At 41.6% G+C, this 24,753-nt stretch overlaps 1 protein-coding gene across 13 annotated transcripts in view; it reads right to left on the bottom strand.

Moving 5' to 3' along the window:
• The window catches only part of ADGRL3 (adhesion G protein-coupled receptor L3), an 842,781-nt gene that overhangs the window by 538,231 nt on the left and 279,797 nt on the right, over positions 1–24,753 (bottom strand). For all 13 annotated transcript variants that reach the window (XM_039540335.1, XM_039540336.1, XM_039540325.1 and 10 more), the window contains exon 3: positions 9,642–9,896. In XM_039540335.1, the coding sequence (XP_039396269.1) occupies positions 9,642–9,696 (55 nt within the window). In that variant the 5' untranslated portion in view covers positions 9,697–9,896. The remainder of the gene's footprint in view (positions 1–9,641; positions 9,897–24,753) is intronic.

Raw genomic sequence — 24,753 nt, 5'->3', positions numbered from 1 at the left:
TACTTTTGATGAATCAACTCTTGATGCACACAGGATTAATCTAAATAATTTGTGTTTTTCCCAACAGGATTTCTACCTTCACCAGTATCCAGTTCTCTAGATGCACAAAGACCATATAATGTATGGAAGTCAGAAGCAAGACTTCACTTCAGTTCCCAGCTCTGCCAAAGGTTCCAAGTCACTTTTTCTATCCCGTCTCTCATTTCCCCATCTATACAATGGGGATAACACCACTTCTCTGCCTCACACAGGTGTTATGAGGATATACACATTAATAGACTGTAAGGTGCTAAGCCAAGAAGGGCAGATAGGTATCTAAATAGGATGTTATGCCCCCTTCCGCTCATTGGAACTATGAAATCTGTATGCTCAACTTGTGACTTCAGCATGGTAAGGGGCATCATGATTATTCAACTGAACACGACAGACGCATCAAAGTATAGGTGAAAGCAATCCACATTGAAAGGTGACAGTTGTTTTACTTGCTATAAGAGTGCTCTCGTTCCATTGTTTTAGCAGTTTTAATGGTAAATCCTATCAACAGTATGTCTTGGACAACTGAATTCCTAATTAATTAGGTCTGGCGCCCAAATCCAGTTGGATTCCAGCAGAAGTTGTGTGCCCAACTCCCTAAAGCTCCGCTGAGTACTCCAGCCTAAATAGAAGAGAGGACTGGAGTGTATCAAGGTGATCGTTCCACGTCTGGCAGCAGTAGAAAGGATTAAAGAGTTAAGACCCTGTCAGAATATTCACTTACCAATTAGCGTTTATCAGCTCGCAAAGTCAGTATCCGTGCCACGCCAGCTCAGCGTGCTCTCTTCGCTGTGCACAGAAACAAGCAACTAAAGTTTATTTATTTTTATGGCTGTCTGATATTATAATATATGACTTCCAAGCAGTTCTGTCAGCGGTGCATGCAGGCTGGAAGGTGTCTACTGATTATATAAATTTATTATGTATTTGGCTTCTGACCAACAGGCCAATTTCTTTTTTCAATCAAATGAAGTAAAACAACCAAACATTAATTTTGAGTCCCCAGAATCCCTCACAATGATAACTTATAGTAAATTTTTAAATTAAACATGCCTGTAAGATCACAGACGGCAATGACAGGACAGATTTCAATTCATGTCAGTGAAATGGAAGTGTTAAAAATAGAACCCTTCCATTATTCACATTTTAGATGACTCACCTGTGTAAAAGTTTAGATTTTTGCTTGGTTTTTAATATTCAGTGACCTGGATTTAGATGGAGGATGGGATTCAGCTATTAAAAAAGAACATTCTCACATGAAACATGCTGCCAATTACACACTGCTATGTGGGCAAATAAGTTGGCAAAATATTATTTCAGTGATAAACAGGTTTTGGCCATAAATCCATCTTGTTATTTTAATGGCCGACTTCTGTCTTGCAAAGCAAATCTGTGTCTCAGCCAGTGGAATAACAGGACTTCTTTCCACATGAGATTTTGTCAGCCTTAATGCCTGAATCCTCTTTCCTAGCAGAGGGGCCACACATTAAAAGGAACAGAGATGATGTGTTAGGTGATATATGTGGTATACATCCTGTGTGATTATTATCAGCCTTCTATTTTTTATAATGACACACTAGTTTTATCTGCCTGTAGAGATTCTGCCATGCAGCAAGGTTCACAGCAGCCTGTAATTTACAAAGCTGCTGAGCTACCAGGGCCATTTCAACTGTTCTGCACTATTGTAGCCAGCCTAAAGGGCCTGCTTATAAACTACTGCATAGCATTCTCCTGAGAGAGTGCACCACACAAGACAGGATGCAGACGGTGTATTTGGGATCCACTCTCATTACTAAATCATGCCCTTTGCAACCTCCAGTTTTAGAATAATAAAATTAAACATTAATAAATGACCATCACCAATTTTTAAGCTGTAATAAGAGAAGAACAATCCCAGTCTAATTGGAGCAGTAGCTACTTACTTCTAGAACAGGTTGAAGGTGAGCAGCAATGCATGACAGAGCAGCAAATACATTATCCTCACCAATCGTGGTCTGAACTTCTTCCTCCCACCCCCGTGCAATGTGTTGGGCTCCAAAAAAGCAAATGACTGAAGGCAAGATGTGCTTGTTTCTGAGAAAGGGCAAGGCAATTACCCCATCTGAGCCAGGGCTGGGCACACAGTGCTTCGTGTGCTCCCCGAGCAGTTAGTGCCACCGCCAGCACTGGACTCTCCACGTGAGCAGGGAGGAGGACGATGACAGAGCTCTCCAGGCTCAGAGGGGACTGAGTACTGCACCCTTTCAGAAACACCACCCTAGCAGAGACTGAGAGTAGGAGCCCAGGCTGCTCTAAGTTAGACAGGCCATTGGGACAATCTAAATTATGCCAGGGAGCGTCTCTCCAGCCTCCAGATCAGGAGGAGCCATCAGCCATCCCTATCCCATGGGGTGCCACACAGAATCTCATTGCTCAGCACGTTTCCAGAAGTTAAAGCACTTTCAAATGTCATTTCTATTATGGATGCTACTGCCACCTTTTGAAGAGTAGCTTTAGAATATGCAGTAATATGACAAACTATTAGACAACTGCTCAGACAGTTATGGCTCAATTCTGCTATATAGGCAAAGCACAACAATAAGGCCAGTGTGGAACACAGCATCCCAGGTGGACCTGATGGGATTTGGGGAGGAATTGGAAGACAAATGTCCTCTTAGTTCCCAAGCATGCAGATGGGATGCAGCCTACTCCTCCCTCCCCTTGCTGTACTGATCTCCCTTGGCATGGCTCCAACCCCTTCGGAATGCCATGCATGTCCAGAGAGGCAGGTAACACACAGTTCCTGCATTTCCCATGTGCACTGACTGCAAGCCAGCCCTTATGGTGGGATGAGGCTCCTCATGTACACTGCGTAGCAGGCAAGGGCCAGGCTAGCCACTAATGGGTTGCCTTCCTTCAGCTACACATTTCAGCATTAAGAACATTATAAGAAAGAAAGAAAGAAAGAAAGACAGACAGAGGTATAAATACTGTAACAAATCCAGAAAGGAATACCTTAGAAGGGAGGGAAAGAACAGGAATGAACAGGGACACCTCTCTCATAAAGGTAAATATTGGCAGTTATTATCCATTATTTGTATTATTGTAGTACCGAGGAACCTAATTGAGGATCAGGGCCCCATTGTGCCAGATGCCATATGGACAAGAAGCAAAGAAAACAGTTCCACGCTCCAGGAGCTCACAATCTGTAGTCAGAGTGTATAAAATATCAAACATGCAATGGTCTCTTGTTAATTTTATTTAAAAAGACACTGAGAAAAGAGGGTTATAACGGGAAGACTTAGGCAATCTTAGCTACAGGTGCTCCACCCATAACCGACAAAAATGTTAATATTGTTTGAATGGCAGATGAATTACTCTACAATAAAATGGTGTTCTGTAATTTCATGGTGTTTCAGGCCAGGTGGGACACTTAGATCACCTACTCTCATACCCTGTGTATCACAGGTTTGTTTGATTTTAAAAAAAACTTATCTACATGGCTATGAGCACATGAAGCAGTGATGTTAGCAACCCATGACTACCTGTCCCAGAAAGGATTTATTGACCTACAGAATGAATTCCAATGAACAACACTGCATTTTTATCATTAAGACAACCCTTTCCTGCAGAACAGAACACATTTTAGATGTAAGGTTTTAAGGCATTTTCCAATCATTTTCTCCCAGCAAAATTTCTCCTGTGAAAGTGTGTTAGACTTCTCAATACTATATTTTGGGGCATTTTATAACTTTGGAAAAAATTAAAACAAAAACATTTTAAAATTGCAGTCAAATGTGATGGGGAGTAAATTGTGGTACAATAATTCACACTTCGATACACAAAGGCCATTTGGCCTCCATCCTTTGTGCCTAAATGCTCTGGGGGTGAATTACCACACTGTAATTCACATGCTGTCATATTGTATGGCTTAATTACCACTATGAACTCAGAGCACACACACTGAGTTGACTGCCAGGTCTCAGGCACCAGGCTTGCCATGTAACAGCTACAAGCTGGTCACATATCATGGGTAGTGGCATACAGATTATTCACTAAGAATCCCACTTTCCTTCTATAATAGTGAGAGCAAGTAGACTAATCTAAATCAGTGTTGTACAATGCTTTGGTCCAGAACAAAAAACCCCATGTGTTCTGGATCTATGTAACATACATATTTGAAATGCAAAGGGAGGTGGTAATCCCTTGATACATTTATTTGCATGTTCATAGCCAGAATGCTTTGCCAACTCATAGCTACTATCTAGTTTTCTACGTGTGAGAGATCTGGGAAATTCATGAAAAATGTGTATGTGCCTAGCGAACATTGTGGATTGCAAGTGAAAAAAGATTTTGCTTGCTTTCAGCCTCCATAATGCATTGGTGTGTATGAACTCTTTGAGCAGGCACGTTTGCAGAACACTGAAGAAGGATTAAAAAAAACCCAGAAATTCCCCTATTTACTCTGTGTGAAATTCACCCCTGTGTAGAGAGGGCCCTGCACACTGCCCTTTGCACCACTTAATGGCTTAAGTGAGAATTAAGTGGTGCATAGGACCTTTGCAGGGTTGAATTTCACCCTCTACTGGCTTATAGATCAGACCGCCATCAGCTGGAGAATTTAATACTCCTGAATTTAGTACTGTGCTGCTAATAAAAACACTGTGGTATACATCTGTGGTCAGCCCTTTTACCAGGAAAAGCTTTTCTTTCATCACCCCGTCTCCTATAAAAATGGTGGCTTTGCTGCAGTAATACCAACTGCCTGGCCTAGCAAATATTATAAATATTTCAAGGATGATTAATCTTTTAAAACAATGAAGTTAGGCAGAAGCCTGGATGTCAACTTGGCTATTTCACAACTAATAAAACATGTCTCTTGTATTTCATTGTGACTATATAAAGAGTAGCATACAAAAGGCAATTACCCACCATTCACAAGCTAACATAACACTTGTACAAGTATAAAAGAAACATAGTATGTATTTTAAAAGGTGGCAGTGCTTGCAGTTTTCCAAAAGTAAGAAAGCAAACATTCAGCTCACATTAAGCAGCTCTCTATCACCAAGGACCAGCTTGCTAGCATCACGTATTTCCCCAAGAAAATAATGCTGATTGCTTTAACAGAATCATTGTCACCAGACAACTTCCAGTGCTGTTGAGTAATAAATATTTCCAAGGCTCCCACCAAAAACAACACAGAACCTGGCCCTGTACCCTGACCTGCTAATGCAGTGAGAAATCAGCTTGTCCTGTGAATGCCATCTCTTTACAAAGAAGAGACCTCCCCCCGCCCCACCACCCCCACCATGGCTGCCCACCAAAAATGGCAGTAAAATGGTACAAAGGCCTTAGGAAGGCTGGGAACAGAACAGCAGGTGGGACTCTCTTCTCCCAGCTGCTGCAATGCAGGACTGGACAGGGTTGCAAATTGCTTTTCCGCTTGCAAACAGTGACAGTACTTCAGGCCCAGCTTAGACTAGTTCTCTGAAACAGAAAGCCAAGGTAGCCCATGTCCTAAATATACAGAGGTCAGCTGAAAATGACTGCGCTAGATCTGGCTGGAGTACAAATCCTCTTGGGCATCCTGGTTTCTGGAAATCCAAAATGGGACCAAAAATAATCATGTGACAAGACATTCAGTGTATAGATCTCTCGGGGCTGCAGAGGTTTGCATCACTTTTTCAGAGCTATTAAGAGGTTCAAAGTGAGAGATCATTATCTGGTTAGAGATCAGTGTAATTTCAGACCACACACACCTGCGTTGCACCTGCTGGTTAGTGATGCAGAAGTCTGAATTTTGTTTTTATACAATGCACTGAGAAGCTTTACATCTAAACACACCTTTAGCAATACATTTGGGTTTAAATAAGACGCCAGGGCAGCCTAGGGGTTTGCTGCCCATCATCAGTGTCTGAGTGTTTTCCACATTAGACTGGCATTAGAGCAAATGGGGTTCATGGAGTCTCTGTCTGTTCACCCATTTTAAGACAGAAAGAAATCCACCTGGTTGGGGGGAGGGCAGGTTACTTGGTGGGGTTGGGGAGGAGGGGCTGTAACATCTGAGAAGGTCATTCTCTGATGACGATAAACATGCTTCTTCCAGAACAGGCTAAGGGACAGCTTGCACGTGGGCTTGCTCAGGTGCACATTGCTCCCTGAAAGTCCTGTTCAAAGGCCAGACACAAGTCTGGACCTTGTGCTCCCTGGACAATGAAGGGGGCCAGCAGCGGTGGGTGCAGGGCCATGGTCTTACACTCCCTTCTCCACTCATCACCTTTCGAAGAGTGGCAGATCCAGCTGGGTGCCATGTGCTGCAGAGCCCCCAAGAGGAAGTGCAGCAGACCCCTTGTCATCCCCTCCCCAAATGCAGTGCAGAGCCAATGGCTTTGGGCTGCAGTCTGGCCTGAAATGCGCATCTCCCACAGATACTGCATGGCTCCTATGAACCCTAGCAAGCTCAGCGGCAACTTCCCCTCATTCCAGAGCCCTCCAAAGTTAGTTTTTCTTTTAACGTTGCTGTTTTCCACTTCCGCTAACTCTAGAACTTTGTGTACTGGGTGCAGCTAACACAGCAAAGGGTCAGCTCTTGGGCTGACAGGCTTCATTAGGGCAGCAGCAGCATCTTTCAAACAGGTCTGCAGTGGGGGAGTTTCCTACTGAATAAAGTAGCAGATTATGGTCTTGCGCAGAGGTACGGGGGCCAGCACAAGTCCTGTGCAGCACTTCAGTCCCACTGCCGCCCAAATGGGTAGACAGGCCTATGGGCAGGGAGAATTTCACTGGTATGTGAGGCATGAAGCAGCGCTGGACAAAAGGAGATCTGTGTCTGAGTGTTTTAGGGTGCCCAGACGGCAAATGTGAAAAATCGGGATGGGGGTGGAGGGTAATAGAAGCCTATACAAGAAAAAGACCCAAAAATCGGGACCGTCCCTATGAAATCGGGACATCCTGTCACCCTAGGATGTTTATAGTGCAGCAACCATGACAATATCACCAAGGAAATGCAGCAATTGAGGTTTTTTCCCTATATCATTTCTGCTGAACAGCAACATGAAAGCATCCCACTCAGGCAGCAACTCTAGGGGGTTGTTTCGTCTCACACAGCAGTGCAGTCAAGGGTCCTCTGACCCCACACCTGACATCACAACCTTAAGCACACAATATGCACCCAGAAATGGTATGCCTGGCACGTCTTCTTACACAACGGTGTCACTTTGAACCTTACACATTTATCGGAGGTGGGAAAATGTAGCCACAAAAACAAATGTATGGCAGAACTGGCCATGCCTAGATTAAATATATATATGTATAAAAGCAGCGATCCTTCCATTGTCCCAACATACAAGAACAAACTGTAATTTACAAGCTGCATATGGAAGAATGGGCAATCAGAGTACCCTAAAAATAGGACTCAAAAATACCCCAATACAAATAAAACCTCACCAGTTAATACACATCCCTAGAATTATCCAGATCACCAGATATTTTCACAGTTTGTAACAATAGAATCCAAAGCATTAAATTTTGATACGGTCTTACAGCTTCCCAGGCAAACTTTCTGTCTACATTAAAGAGATCTCTTAGGAGACAAGAATGAGAAGATCTTAACCAGACTAATTTCATATTTAGCACACGGCTGAATTCTGGCTGCTGTGTGGCACTTACAAACTCTCCAGAATGATCCTCAGGCTGGAGAGCAGAAAATTCCACACTGAATCTGCTTCCTCCACCCCACTCATGGAGACACTGCTGTGCGAATGGTGCGGGATAGGGCCAGAAAGGGCAGCAGGTATTGAGCTTTGTAGATTTTGATACCCAAAGGGACAATTAGATCATCTACTCTGACCTTCTGTGTAATTCACCTTTTAGTGGGTGCACCCTTCCCCCTACACTAGGCTAAATGAATACTCACAAATTACTTTTGTTACCCACCTCCTAGCAGAAACACCATGAACGGCACTGGGGCCAGGCTCTGGTGGGATGGCTGCTGACTTGGCCACCAGCAGGGATTGAACCACAGCTCATACCTCTTGAACCAAAAAGCCAGGTGCTGCAGTTGTAACAGACTCATAAGCCCCTTGTGGAGCCACTGACACCAGCTATGCTTTCCACTCAGTTTGCATAGGAGTAAATGACTCTCCAAAGAGCAGATCTGTGGGAAAAATCAGGCCCCCGTTTTTTGCATCTTCAGTGTCTGCTCATTTGTGAGGCAACTTGGTTCCTAGTATTCTTCTGGCATTTTCATTCAGCAAAACTAGCAAGCAAGCTCTCAGGCTACACTGGCATTCTGACTAAAACCAAAACTGCCAGAGGGGCATTTAAATTGTTAATTGCTTTAACTATTAATATTGTTTAATTATAAAGATTTGCAAAACAACATTTACCATTTAACTTCCTGAGTAGAACCAACAGCTCCTTCCATAATAGCTTGGGTTTTTTTCCAGCCACAATTTTTTTTGACACCATTTAATTATAAATTAAAATTCTGAAATCAGTGGGGAAGTCTGCTTAAACACGAGAGAGAGAGAGAGAGAGAGAGAGAGAGAGAGAGAGAGAGAGAGCACGTGCGCGCTCTAGGGCATAAAGGTGGTAAAAGCGATGCCAGTAGACTTGATGCACTATGTATTTTTGTTGTTTTTCCTTCCCCACTAAAAGTCTAACTCTAAAGGCTTAGCTCTGGGAAACTGCCACATGCAAAGAGTGGATGTGGAGTTCTCGCCAAGATTTTCAAACATAGGAGCCTAAAGCCTACACCTAAGTCAATGGCTTGGATTGTCCAGGGTGCTCCCAATGACCTGACATTAAGGCCAGAATTTCAAAAGAGCTCAGCTCCCCTTAAGGCCCCCAAATGGAGTTGCCAGATTTTCAGAAATGCTGACCCCCTCCCTCACCTCCCAACAGCATGTTCTTCTAGGCACTCAGCAATTTAGAAATCAGGCCAATTATTTTAGGCGCTTAACTTTGGGTTCCTATTGTTACAAACATTGCCCTATAAGCCCTGTCCACATAGTGAGATGGATCCATTTTCACTTTTCCTTAATCTGTGATGAACAATAGATTATAATTACTTGCTGAAGAGAATACAAAATAGGATGACCACCGTGGCACATTAATATGTAGGCATCAGTGATGGTAATTTAGTGAGATCCCATCCTCTCTACAGCTGTGGTTAGGGTAGGTTACGCTGTACAATGTATCTCAGAGATATCTAGTCACAGAGTGGCATTCAACCCCCATGCACAGGCCCAGTAGAAGGTGTGACTAAGTGGTGCCTACCCTGGGTGCTGGTCCTGAGCGCAGGGCAGAAGCTCAGCTATAAGGTACTGCATAGACTGTCTAATATAAATCTCCAAAGTGACCTCACATGCATCAAGCAGTTTAGTTCATAAACAGCTTTTTTACCTAAGGCCAAATAATGTTTTTTTACTGCAGGCCTATTTTGCAATAATATAGGCTGGGCTTTGCAAAGAGGTGTAAAGGAGTTTGGTGCCAAACTCTACTGAGTTTCAATGGGATTTGGCTTCCTCACTGCCTTAGGTCCCCTTGGCCTAGAAAAAACAATTTCACACAGATTATATAGGCAAAAAACCTAAGCACCCCACCAACTCCTTCCACCTCTCTCTTACCATGCACTGCTGGTGCTAAGAGCATTGTGAAGAACAGCAGCTGTGATGACCACATGACTGTGGAATATAACTTGAAGGTACCGCGGCAACGAGTGTTTCCAAATAAAATGAAGTAAGCGTCCTCCTGTTCCCTCGTCCAGAGCTCCTCCGTAGGTCTTCAGTTCACATCCACAGGGGAAGGGGAAAAAAGCCAACCAAAAATAATAATCATAAAAATTAAAAAAAAAACCCACAACCAATATCCAGAATCGAAACCTACAAACAAAAGAGAAAGAGCGAGGTCAGTAACAAAACCAGGTGATTAGTGCATGGCAATCAAGACAGCAGGTTTAAGCACAAACTGGCTCCCTTAACACAATCTGTGATCCACAGACTATGTCTAGAGGGTCTGCGAAAGACAGACTGAAAACTGACTGAACAGAATTCAACTATATACACAGACAACAGATTTCCAAAGGAGTCCACACCTCCGTTCGAGATATTTTAGGGGTCCACAAATGAAAAAGGTTGAGAACCACTCCCCTCACAGGCCTTTCTTAGCTGTTTGGTAGGAACACACAATGTACCCCTGTGCAGAGGGCCAGCACTCGAGTCTGTTCATCACTTATGTCCCACTTACTCTTTCAAAGAAGGGCTTCAATGGCTTTATGTGGTGGCCAGACCTCATGGAAGCCTTCTGCACAGCAGTGAATTTTAACCCCAGTAACCCACTTTCCTGCTCCAATGCCTGACATACAGACCCAAAGCATAGGCACCAATACATTCAGGAGAGCATGCACTTGTGGTTGTATGTGCACATCAAGTGACTGCACATGTGAGAGTCCAGTGAGGCACTTGGGCTCGACCGTGCCTTTCAGCACAGCCCTGAGCAAGGAGCGGAGCATAAACTGCCCTGTCCCAAGAGTAGCCCCAGAAGGCGCTGTGACTCCGACGCGTCTCTGAGGCACCAGCCCTCTCTGCTTCCCCCTTTACTCTAGGTGGGTGGGAACTTCCTGCTGTCCCACAGCAGCAGCAAATCACAACACACCCAATGCCAGCTCAGCTTTGCAAAGCAGGGAATAGGGAGTATGGAGCCCTCAGCGAGGAGTAAGGGGAGTTCTTCCTTCCCCTTGCTCTCCTGTGCTGACACAGAGTCCCAGCCACAGGTACGTCAGCCAGAGCAGCCCCATGCATGGTCACAGATGTACCCTGCCACATGCACCACAGGCCTCCTTCTTGAGATGTTTGGCTTGCAAAGGCTTTTTTGTGGGGGATGGGTGGGTTTGTCTATTTCTCCTTGTGACCCCACCAAAGGGACAGCCCTTCGCAAGAAAGATTCTGACTAGCCACCATTTTTTGTGGTTCATAGAGAAGGATTGAAGGATATAGTGAACCAAACCTTGAAGAAAACAACTATAGAGTTAAATCATGCCACCAATTTTAAGCTTAAATTCCCTGTTGACTGCAGTGGTGATTTCTGCTTAAAACCGATTTTTAAAATATGATCAATTGTAAAATATTTGACAGCTTTGTTTTGAAGTCCCAAGACTCTGTAGCCTTCACAGCACTGGCCCAATTAAAAATCTCACCAAAATCTGTAATCAGCATAGGCTATTCTTGTATGAGCAATGCTTGCTGTTTTTGCCAACTTTGGTTCTTACACAAAACCCAGTGTGAGCCAAAAAGCATATGAAAAAGCTTGTTGCATGCCACTGCTATCTGGGTATATTTCTGAAGCTTGGAAATAACAGTGTTTCCTTTGTTTTGCCCTTCAGTCCCTGCTAAATCAAACCCCACATTGTTCTGATTTATACTCTGTATAATCAAGTATCATTGCTTCCAACAAAAAATATTTGCTTGTACACAGTTTAGTCTGAGCTATTTTTTCTCCCTGCTGTCATTTGCTCACTCACCTGAATGGTGGCACTTGTTTTTCAAAGCTTTTACCCAGCTTTGCAGCTGGGATGACTGGAAGCCCAAGCTTAGTGGGTAGTCAAGTGACTTGTTTATGGTCACACTGCTAGTGATGATCTCTGCTCAGATCAGACCTCAGCATTATGCAAGTTTTCAGGCTTTGTTTGGGTTTGTAGGGTAAAAATGAAATCATTAGGGGTCAAGCCTTTTGATGATGGGGTGGGGGGTTTAGAGGAACACACTCAAAAGAAGCATTACAAGAAATAGAAAGAGGCTCGCAAAATAAAACAAATCCCATCTACTGGGTTCTCTGGAGGTAATATTTGGCCAAAGACAATAAGAGAGAGCAGCTCTGAATTGTCCAGCGCAGAACATTCAATTTATCGATAGCAAGCAAGGGATACACCTCCAAGGCAAACAAATTAAAAGTTACATTTGCCCTACAGGGGTCTGGATTTGAACCACCAAGCAAAGACATGCTGCATTAATTTACAAGAAGGTTCTGCTGAACACTGACCTTTCTGGCTGCAGTGATGCCACCATCAGCATCACATCCTGATCTGCTGTCAAGCATCACACTAAAGTGATTTACACACTAGCAGCTACAAAAACACAACTCTTCAGAACAGAACTGACTGAAAAGCGGAGAGCCAAAGGAAACTAAGGCATTAGGAACTAAAAATGTACTGAGTGATAGTTGTTCAAGATGACCGTTCTTTAAAAGGCATTATGGATATACTGATGGATACAACACCTAACGAGTTCATTCTTCAGTGCTTTATGTCAACCAGCACACCAAGGAGTCCTTGTGTTACTTTAATGACATTAGTCTAAGGGAGGAAAAAGAAATAAGGAAATTGACAAGATCTAGTCAATGGCTAGATGTGCTGACCTCAAAGCGGAATTACAGCAGCACAAATAAAATGTGTTCAAACCTCATTGAGTCACTGGATGTGCCAATGCCTTGAACCATGTGAGATGATTTACAGTGGTACAAAGTGGGTGTAAAATACCAGCACTCTGATTTGGAACTGTTACATAACCAAACAGGTGTTCATAGTGCACAGGGGTAAAAGACCACACAAAGTGCAAGAATCAGCCCCATTATCAATCACTAAAATTAAAAAAAAAAAAAAAAGTGAATTTAATATCCAATTTAACATAGATGAGATTTTATCCCTGTTAAGTATGCATGGATATAATTTAATAGCTATGGAAGAAACATACTGAAATTAAGCACAAGAGCAAACAGCTTTGGAAGGACCCAATAATAACGTGATTTGTTAGTTTTTTCTTTAGATCTTCAGTAGCACTAAAGTTAGTCAGCCAGACAGCCAGCAAGACACGACTTGCCTAATAGTTTTAAACAAACAAAGCATCACAGCTTTGTATTCTTTAATAGAAAAACAGTGCTGAATTTCTTATCTCTGTCTTTTGTAAAAGTTGCTTACTTAGTGGAAAATAAGCTGAATGCTTTACACAGATATTGATTAAATTCACTGTTTGCAAGAGAAAATGCCTGCAAGTAATTAACCCTTTGATGCTAGTGATTATGGGAAAATCTAGCCCCATGATGAATGCAGGTCTCCATTTTCAACATCTGTCGTTTAACAAGAAGCTACTTCAGGAAATGTTTTCATAATTTCACTCAGTATGGGGGAGAGGTAGGAGGGGTAATGCAACAAAATGGAAAAAATATACCTTCTGAAAAAAAAAAGCCTAAATTACCAACAATATTAATGTAAAGTAAAAAGAAACATTCACGTTTTTTTTTTTTAAATTACTTGTCTTACTAACACAACTTTTCCATCTGCTCAGCTAGACAGTTCCCCTTTTCTACTGTGGATCCCAATTCTGCTCCCTTGGGCCTGTAAGCACAACAGTTGCCTGCTTATTTCATTATTCATTCACTAACCCTTAAGAGAGTTTGGACTGCTCCAAACCCCAGTCTCTACACTGCAAGAACAGGGTTTTAAATAGCTGTGGGCTTCCCTACATGGCACATGAGTGCACCCCAAGCAGGATGTGACTACAGTGCACTCGCTTGCTGCACAGGAACATCCCACCTGAACACCCCTACAGCACACTAAAACTCCTGTAGCACGCTTTTGATGTCCTTTTATTTCAACAGCAAAACTTCAAAGTGCACTACGATACTTCTACTGCCCTGGAGAAGTGTCCACATGGGACATTACTGCATGACAAGCTAGGGCGTTGTACATTTGCACCCTGGCTTACGGCTCACTAGTGCCCCATGTAGACATGCCCTAATTGTCCACTGCATGTTCACACCTACATCCCTAAATGGGAGGCAGCAAATAGCCCAGGTCTTCCTGCAGTGAAGCAGAACACTCGCTCCGAAAGTTTGGGTGCCACTCACTTGTTATACAGTATGTTATTTAACTACACTAAATCCATCCCTTTACTCCTCCTCTACGTACCATCTGTGCAGCTTCTCTTGATAAATATTTTCAAAGGTGTCCAGTAAGCAAAAACAGTGGCAACCTCTCATAAATACCAGTTTATCAGAGCTTCTCAAATATCACAACAATGCTATTTACATTCCCCTGCGATGAGCAGCCCGAACAGCTTGGGACTGTTCTTGAATCAAATATAGTCCCATGCACCACCTGTTTAACCTATAATTTAAAACGGCAACGAATCCTTTGGAAGTAGTAATAGCTTTACAGCAAAACAACATGCAAGGTCACTGTCAAATGTTAACAGAGTTAATTCAGTTCAGATTTAGCAAGCCCTTGACAAGCAAACACAAATGCAGACCAGCCAAGTCTACTGTTTTTTCCCCCTGTAGGCTACATATCCTTTTTTGGCCCTTTCTTAAGGTCAAAGGGAAACTTAAGCAATCTACGGTTTATTTATTCCCTGACTCCAGGTTCACGACTCAGAGCTCGGCGGTTTCATATGAAATTAGAGAGTGAGCTGTGTGCATTAGAAACTGTTTTGGCTCCAAGTGTACGTCTACACTGCTGAGCTGGGAAGTGTAGTTCCCAGCTCGCGTGGACACACACACCCTAGCTGTACTCGAGTAGCGCACTGGCTAGCTGCCCCAGGACGTAAGCGGAAGGTCAGGTGGGACTGTACTGGGGTGGCTGGCCTCAGCTGCCACGCATGCTGCTGTGGCTGCACTGCTATTTTTAGGTGCCAGGGTGAATAGAGGTAACACCTGTGTCTACCCGAGCCAGGGATCACACCTCGAGCTGTTGTGTAGACTTACCCCAATTGAGTCAGAGACATTTTCCATTTCCCTGAGTTCTCTCAAGTTAGACTGGAGTCTGGATTTGGTCACAGAGTTCGTCATAAGAAATCACCACAATATTTCTTCTCTCTTTTGTTTTTAAATCAAATATTTCTCTTCTTCTCTCTCTCTCTCTCTCTTTTTTTTTTTTAAGTTCACATTTCCCTGATTTCCCCTTTCATCAATCTCAGAATGAAATATGCCATGAGATCTTCCTAGAGCGGAATTTTTCAAGTTGCTTTCTGATATCAGAAAGGAAACACTTGTAGATTTGTAGGAGGTGTTGCCAGGAGGAGGGGAGCACAAGGTGGGGATGATTTTGACTTTCCAATGCATGATCTTAAGATATTATACCCAGTTTTTCTAGAAGTACCAGTATGAAATACATTATCAATGGCTGGTCAGTCTCCATTTCCTTTTAAATTTCCAAATACATTTGTTAGTCTCTAAGGTGCCACAAGTACTCCTGTTCATTTCCTTTTGATATTTTCGAGGTTCAACTGATAACTAAACTAGGTATGGTACTACCAGCTACTTTTCCATCAACATCTTCTTGCAACTGTACTTCAATTTACTGGAGGGGGCTAGTTTGAGAATGTTGTAAGGGATGAAAATATTTATATGACATTACTGCATTTGGATAAGCTGGAGTTGCAAAAATTAAGTAGAGGGTCTCCCAGTTGTCAGGAAATAAATTCACAGTAATCAAGCAAATCAGACACTGTCAACAAATTAAAGTTCAGGGAAATATACAATTGGGGAAAAGAGTCCAGTTCTGCATCAGAAGTTTCACAGCACCCCAGGCCTCTAGCTGTCTGGGGCAATCCCATTTCAGCATAATATGGAACAGTTCTCACAGTCACGTTCTAACCTAGGTTCTATTTGGCTTTACAGACACTCTCTCTTTGGAGACTTATCGCTGATTTTAAAATATCACAAAACTTCTAGCACCTATCCAGTTGTAGTTTTTCTACTGTACAAAGAGGAAATGCCACAGTTCTCTAGCATTGCACCAGTGGTGCCAAATCTCACGATTGTATCGAAAGTCTCATGATATTGGGTATTTTCCTGGAATCGTGAGAATCTCAACTTTCTTTTTTTTTTAACGGAAGTTTCTAGCCTTCATGCTTACAGGGAAAAGCTGGAAAATGTGACCCAAATGTAACCAATAGGGACTCAAGAAACAGAAGGCAAATAATATACAACCCCAAATGTATGTTTGCATCCCATGAAGTGGGCTGTAGCCCACAAAAGCTTAGGCTCAAATAAATTTGTTAGTCTTTAAGGTGCCACAAGTACTCCTGTTCTTTTTCCGGATACAGACTTACACGGCTGCTACTCTGAAACCTGTCATTTATAAATCTTGTGACTTTTAGGGCTATCAATTAATCACAGTTAAGTCAAATGATTAACTCAATTAAAAAAAATAATTGTGATTAATGGCAGTTTTAATTGCACAGATTCTACAATAATAGAATACAATTTAAATTTATTATATATATTTTGGATATTTTTCTAAATTTTCAAATATATTGATTTCAATTGCAACACAGAATACAGTGTACAGTGATCACTTTATATTATGTTTTGTTACAAATATTTGCACTGTAAAAATGATAAACAAAAGAAATAGTATTTTTCAATTCACCTCATACAAATACTGTAGTGCAATCTCTTTATCATGAAAGCACAACTTACAAATGCAGATTTTTTTTTACAGAACTACACTCAAAAACAAAACAATGTAATACTTTAGAGCCTACAAGTCCACTCAGTCCTACGTCTTGTTCAGCCAATTGCTAAGACAAACAAGTTTGTTTCCATTTATGGGAGATAATGCTGCCCACTATTTATTTACAATGTCACCTGAAAGTGAGAAGAGGTGTTTGCATGGCACTGTTGTAGCTGGTGTTGCAAGGAATTTATGTGGCAGATATGCTAATCATTTGTATGCCTCTTCATGCTTTGATCTGTAGATTGCACTTCTGTTTATCTTTTTTTTACAGTGCAAATATTCGTAATAAAAAGTAATAATATAAAGTGAGCACTTTACACTGTAGAGTAGAAAAACATCCAAATATATTTATAAAAAATTTAAATTGGTATTCTGTTATTCTTTAACAGTTAATCATGATTATTTTTTTTTAAATTGTTTGAAAGCCCTATTTGTAAGCCAATCTCGTGGTTCCTTGGGGCCCGGCTCATAATATTTAAACACTTGGGATTGGCAATGCTGCTTATTCACACATACATGCAAAGCATCCCTTACAATTATTTTGTGAAAAACTAAATGTACTGGTGTGGGCAGATGCACACATGTGCATGTCTACAGAGATATATGCTCAGAAAGTGCAATTCTAACTTCCTTTTGCTAGCATTGTCAATCTCTCTCACACAGGTCCAGTTTGTCCTCCCTAAACTCAAGTGTTTTGTCAGGTATAACTGTGATATCATAGATTCTGCATTAGGTCTCACTTTCAATTCAGAAATAAAGAGAGAGACTCTGTTGGAGTAAGTATGGTAAGGAAAAGTATGGGGAACAAATGAAAGATCAAGTGGCTGCCTCTAAGTTTGATAGTTAGGAAAAATGTCTTCAACTAAGTGTCTCTAGGCTTACTGATTAAATGAAATGGTTTTAATTTGTTTAAATCATTCCGTAGCATCATTAATCTCCTTTTCCTTCTTGCCTTCCCTCTCGGCCCTGTGTCCCTCAACCTCTCCCTCATTACAAAGGCGCTCCTTAACCCATGCTGACCAAAGGCTGCCAATGTAAGAATGGAGAGCAGAGTTGAACACCGTTGATTGTCCTCAGCTTCATTTCTACAGCTAGCCCCAAGTTCCACCCAGAATCACAGAAAGCAAAGGGCCTTGGAACAGACACAGGGATCGACTGAGCAATTTGCAGTTGACTCGAGTATGGGGTTGCGCAGAGCCCCACAGCACCAAGAGGGCTGTCTGTCGTGCACAGGTGCATGAGCATACACTGTGCCATTCATCAGGATGGTACAGATTGCGCCCTTCAGCCCATCTGCCCAGGTCTGCCAGCAAGATGGAGTGAGAGGGCCTATGGCACAGTCTCCTCCCTACCCCTGTCTGAGCTATTTCTTCCCCAAAGGGAGGAAGCACCAAGGAGACTTTGCTCACAGGAAAATATTGTGATCAACCCTTCTATGCATCATGCCGGGGGGTGGGAGTGGGGGGTGCCCTTACTTACCCATCCCCCTGCCCAACACAACAGGCATGGGCCAGACACAGTATGCTCTTAGTATATTAACAATAGACTACAAAAAAAAGAAATAAATTAATAGCTGAGGCAATCTGGACCTCCCTGAGTGTGGACTTCAGACACTGCAGTCTATATGATCATTAGGTTCAGGGGCCCAATGGCTCTAGCCCTCTGACAGACAGGAACAGGTGAATACAATACTTTGGCTATAATGGCATTCGCCATGGCTAGAAGATTATCTTTAATTCTGGATTTCCTTACCTTGCTGTGACCTCAGATCAGACTTGCCTAATTATTTTGTATCTCCATTCATACCCTTCATTAATATTTTTCTGTTTGTTTTACAGGACCAGAACCTGGCTCGTCAGCTACACTGACCTTTTTGCATAAATGCAGGACACCAGTCACATCAGCGCATTTTTGAGCTGTGCTTATAGTCACCATTTCCTTCTCAAATGGACAATAAATAACTCAGATACGTGTTTCTTCAAACCAAGAATATGTAATTGTGCCCACTCTTTATTTTTTTGCTTTGTAATTAAAGAATAGTTTACCCAAGATTGGTTTTGATTAAAAAAAATGCTGACAATCAGATCAATGATCAAGCAGTTTTAAACTAGTGAAAATGTGTGTGTGAATAAACATTACTGGCAAATGAGATAGCAACAAACTCCATGTGGGTAACAATTTTTAAGGAGAAAGTTCTATATGAAAAAGGTAAGTTTAATTGTCTTTCCAATCTGTTGTGATATAATAAATGTCTATTAATGTTTAGTAGCAAATTGGGTTTTAATTATCATTGCTATTTTTGGCTGGAAGGTGACATGTAGTTTAAATCTAAAACAGATTTATGTTTTACACCAGGATGATTTTCTTGCAAACTCTCCTTGAGTTAACTTCTTCACACCCCACAAGACATTTAATATAATTTTATTTCTAATAGACTGCAAGCCAATAGGACCAGATTTGCCATCACTGATGTTTTCAGTGAGAAATAATATCAATTAGGTCTATGCTGAAGATAAGTATATGTGATTACTTAAGTGTAACTGGCTTGGAAAACATTAGGAGGGTTATATTATTCAACCAAATGATACAAATTAAGAATGGTATTGATAGGAATAAAACTCAAACCATTCCTGACCTTGCCTGGTTGAGCGTATCTTATCAGCTCTTTTGTGGATGTTCTCAAAAAACAGGGATGAATAAGTGAGAAATACCAAGTTTTAGAAATCTGAGTTCACGTCTTAACACAAGTGGCCAGGATGAATGTTCTCCATATTAGAAGGATGACTCATCTTGGGTCCTTGACACACAATTCCCAAAGTCAGTGGACGAGCCCAAGAGGAGGGCATGTGTGGTAGGGAAGGGATCTAGTGAGAAAAACATACAAAGCATGTTCATGCAGTCTGACTTGGAGAAGCAGCTGAGTAAAGCAATGTCATTACAGAGTTAAATAGAGAGATAAGGGCAGTAATGCAGCAAGAAATTTCTGGGTGAGGGAAAAACATAAATATGGAGACCAAGAACTATTAAATCTAAATAGTAGATGTGATAGGTCCACAAAATTAAATAAGCAGCAGAAATAAGAATAAAGGTTGCTATGACACGTACACACACGTAGCTCCCTAAAGCAAAAACAAGTGTGGTACTAAAAAGAAAAAGAAAAAGGTTATTTTCCACATTAAACACACTATTTTCCTCATGTTATAACTGATATGAAGTATGGTTCCTTTGATTTTGGAAACAACAAATATTTACCTACTGCATTTTTTTCCTGTGTCGGCACATTTACTATTTGCATCCCAGTAGTAGTGTCTAGAGGCCACAGCCCAGCCCAAGGCCCCATGGTGCTAGGTGCTGTATGTATCCATAATAAGAGAGAGTTCCTGTCCCAAAAAGCTTACAATACAAATGGACAAGATACGCAAAGGGTGGGCGAAAGATAATTTTACCCCTATTTTGCAGAAGAGGAACAGTGGTTCAGTGAGATTAAGGCTACAATTTTCAAACTTGGGTGTCTAAAGTTAACCTTGAAATTTAGGCACTCAAGTGTGTTGCTTTTCAGCTGGCCTCAGCCTGATCGAAAATCAGCCCGTTTATTTCAGTACCTAAATATGGGCTGAGAAGCCAAACTTTAGCCACCTTTGTCCTTTGGTCACTTCCTCAAAGCCACACAGAACAGTCCACACCAAGGATGAGAACTGAATCCAGAACTGAATCCCCACTTCGTTACCTTACACACAAGACCATCTTTCCTCTCTTAGGTACCGATCTGTTTTCTTTACAATTATTGTAAGAAACCGTGGTCATGTCTAAAGAGACTGTGACGGGATAGGGTTCTCTCACCCTGGATCCTCACTGCAAACAGTGCAGTCCTTAACGCACACCAGTGGCAAGGTCAACACCCAGTGCTTTATTTACAATGTGCTCTACAAATGTTTCTTCCCCCCAGCACAAGGCCCTTCCACCAGGCTTTTCCTACTACCACGGCATAGGACATAAGGGAGCCAAGATCTCATCTTTCTGAGCTATTGGGATACTCCAGCCCTTCCTTCTGGGCTCCCCCCACCTGTCTCTCTTTTAAGTGTTTCCATCTGAATTAGCCAGCTAATTAGTTAATCACTTGGTACTTAAACTATCACCTCATCAATCTACCCCAATTCTAAAGTGCACAGAGTGGTGTGTCAGCTTTAGCTACTCACACTGTCACGGAGACCCAACAGCTATCACTAGCAAGAGTGCTTCAAGTTATCACTCCCCTACAACTCTTCCAAGATTACCACCACCGGGCTGAATTCTATAGGTCAACCTGGATGACACTGAACCCACTAGCAATGCTCCCACTGACGCCTTCGGATGCCACCTCCCCATCACCTTCAGTAGCTAGGAGGACACTAGAGAATTTGGCTAACACTGCACAACCACCTTCTGAGCAATATGTCCAAATGACTAAATTGGTGCCAGTTTCTGAGTTGTTACACTAGTATAAATCCAGGATCAGTCCACTGGTCTCAAGATCAGAATGTAGGTCACCAACTACACCTTCTTTGCCGTTAATAAAGAATACCTTATAATCCTATGGTACCTTCCCTTGGGAAGGATGCCAAAGCACTTGACAGTCCTAGGATCCACTGCCCCACAATGAAATAGCTGCTATTCTCTGGGTGTAACAAGGCAGACATTATGTACCAGAAATACTACACTTAAAAAAAAGTAAGTGAAGTCCAGCATTTCCAACTGAATCTACAGGAGGAATTTAGATACATAGAACTCATTAACCAACTAGAATTTCACCACAAACTCTAGGTTAAAACCCCTATTCTTGCAAAACATGCTATGGCATTTTTAACAAGCATAAGCTGGGGCTTTAGGTGAATGATTAACCCTCCAAAATCTGATTTTTAAATAGAAAGCACCTTTTCTTTCAAAGAAAAACAAACCATTTTAAGCAAGTGCCCATTTTAAAGGGTACTATAAAATTTCTAAACAATAAAACGTTTAGGTGGGCGAAAGGCTGAAATATAATTAATTCCTTGAGTGCTTTCTTGCAGAAATTAATTGCTAGGACAATCAGGACAAGCATGCTTTTAAAGAAGAGAACTGGTTTTGGGTGGCTGAATAAGGAATGTGATATGCTTTCCCTCTTTTTCATGCCTCATAGGCAGAGTACGGGCATTAAGCAGCCAAAAGAGAAAACACACCTATTTTGAAATTAGCCAATCTAAGATGTGCTTGCCTGAATAAGCCTCAAATTAAACACATTCCTTAATGGCCCATTATAGAGTATCAGTCACTAAAAGTTCCAAGGGGAATTGAAGGCTGTTCCTACCGAGGGAGGTTATCTAAGGTTCCAAGCAGATGATGCAATATTTCTGCTCTAACATTTTAAAGAGAGACTTTACAGAAGACAAAACAAGTATATCTTTCTTCCACACTTTCTATTTATTTAGTTTCCATATGTATTATGGATAGTTCTACTGACTACATATATGAAGAGAGACAGATTGCCTGGATACCATGAACACCAAGATCAGGTTTTCTTTTTATATTTTTCTTTGTTGTTTTTTTTAAAGCAAAGTTGGAATATTTTCTGCAGAAACTTTTCCAGTGCTGAGTTTTCAAAAAAGTATATGTTTATAAAACTAATTAGTTTAATATGCTATTCTCACCATCCTTTACTGGTCTTCTGTACAGTGTGGTCCTCCAAAAATTAAGGGTGTGCATACATCTGTGCACTAAGAGTTGTCCCACTGAAGTCAATGGGATGAATCATAAACTTGGATTTTCAAAGGAGCCTATGGGAGTTAGCCATCCATCTCCCATTGAAATTCACAGTGCATGAAATTAAGCAAGTATGCAAGTCCTTGTCAGATGGGGGCCATTGTGAGCGATTTTACTTACATTAGGAATCTCAACTGCAGTTTACAAAACTGAAGGAATTTTACAAAAGTTTGAAACCTTTCAGTGACACTTTGCAACTTTAAAAAAAAATTAACATAACAATATCTATGAAAATAAACAAATGTTATACACACACACACACACACACACACATAGAGAGAGATATAGAGTCAAATTTCAAAATAGCAGCTAGTCAGGCATCTAATGCTAAGATATCATTCAATTAGGCTCTGGTAATAACACAAAGTATGAGAATGAAATTAAATGCATAGTTAGAATGGCTCTTTAGAAAGCTGTTTGGATATTTTGCCCTTCCATGAATAGGACTTTTTATCTTCTGCCTTAATACATTTAGAGAATTACTGGATTATGTGGATTATTACAAGGAAAACCAAGCTTCTGATTTTATCCACAGTCCAGTGGCATAATTAAGCAGAGGTAAAATGTCACACCGGTCTGGAAAAAATGGTTACTTTTGGATACTATGTTTGATTCTAGAGAAGTAAATAAGCATCTGTGTCACCTGTACAGTAAGATAAATTGTCTGGTGCATGGAAGTGTCAGCTGCTGTGTTTTGCAAGACAGCTCTGTAGGTAGCCAAATTTTGTTCCACGCATTAGACTATTGTGTGAGATCAATGGGTAGGAGGGGAGAATCCCCTTTTATGGAGAACAGAGTAAGTTCATGTTTCAGACACCCCACAGGTGGAAATTTCGAAAACACTCAGTACCGGCCTACCTCTGCTCCTGTTAATGGTAAAACTCCCATTGATCAATAAGCAGACTTAGGACAACACTCCGTTCTTTTGAAAATCTCACCCTAAGTATAGTGGCTATGAAGCTTTGTCCCTGTACTTTATGATCATGGCTGCAAAAGGAATGGTTATAAAAGTAATATTTCGTCCAATAATTTGAAAAGCCATTCAGGACAGACAATAACTGATAATTGTTGTAACTACTAGGAGTGTCTACTTTAAAAGAAAAAGAAAAGCTTCTAATGTTTTGTTAAAGCAATCACCCCTTTGTCTGCACTCTCCCCTTTAGAAGGGAGATTCACATAGAGCACCGGGCTTCAAAAGTAACCACAATTGGCAAATTGTGCAGAAAGATATATTGTGTCATTCTTTAGCACTTGGCTCCAGCCAGGAATTGAGCAAGAGAGAACACAGATAGGCTGTGATGGGAAATCTGTCTAACAGAGCCAACTGATGGCTAAAAGTCTGCCATCACAGCCCTTTCACCCAACACTTACCTTACATTTATAGCAGTCTCTCTCTAGCATGACGATACATGAAGAGACCCAAAACAAGTTATAAATGAATTGAAAAAGAAGAGTCTCTTTCAATTAAAGGAAGGTCGAGACCTCTAACTGATCTAACTTTGCCAACAACAAAAGAAAAGACGATTCCTAACATTCATTTTCTATCAAGGAACATTCTCCGGCTCAGCTTGCCCACCCCTTCTTCCAGTTCTACTCACTCACTCACTCAGTAGGGCTATTCGTTTTTTGGTTCAATCCCTCTCCCAATCTAGTTGTTCATTACTCAGTGCTCCCTCTCTCTCGACCTTTATTTCCATTGGGAGTACAGGATATATTGAATACAGTTTTGGTTATTCGGATTCATGATTATACTATACATGAATCAGGATGGCAAAAACCCAGCCAAAGATCGCCCCCTACCTGGACAAAAACAGCCGCCAGCCTTTATCAAGTGGATTCAAGCGGCAGGAGCAGCCTGTCAGTTTGGTGACAAATGCAGAGATGTAAAGCCAATGCACTAAATCTCAGCAGATCTCAATTCTAGGGGGCTGAAGACCCAAGCTGGATGGGAGAGGGTGTGGAGGGTAAGCAACATGGTGCCCATATTTTAACAAGGAGTTTCCAGAGTCATTTGTCTTCTGAGTCTGTGATTACAACAACAACAACAACAAAATCTATGCCAAGGGTGTGCATAGGCCAGAGTGCAGAGGAGTGACGGGTGGAGATAACACAGGCATAAATGCTTGCAGGGAGTTGGACAGCTCTGCTTGGCAAGCAGCTTTATACTAAGGGCAAGTATTTATTATTTATCCATGAGAAACTATTCTTCATGCACCAGAGTGTGCAGCGTGTGCATTTGACAAGGAACAGGGATGGGAACCTTTTAGGTATCTCCTCTCCTGTTGTAATTTTTCTTCTTCTTTCCCCCCCCCACCTTCTAAAAATGCCTCTTCATTTGGAGCAATCTGATCCATTCAAAAGGCAAAACATTCGGTCTTCAGAAGTATGAGCCTGAGGGATAAAATCAAGTCATCTCTGGCAAGGGGGGTGTAGGGGCAGAGGTACAAATCACC

Source organism: Mauremys reevesii, linkage group 5, assembly GCF_016161935.1.
Source record: "Mauremys reevesii isolate NIE-2019 linkage group 5, ASM1616193v1, whole genome shotgun sequence".
Lineage (NCBI taxonomy): Eukaryota > Metazoa > Chordata > Testudines > Geoemydidae > Mauremys > Mauremys reevesii.
The sequence above is the reverse complement of the archived record's forward strand: the minus strand, read 5'-3'. Positions and strand labels throughout refer to the sequence as shown.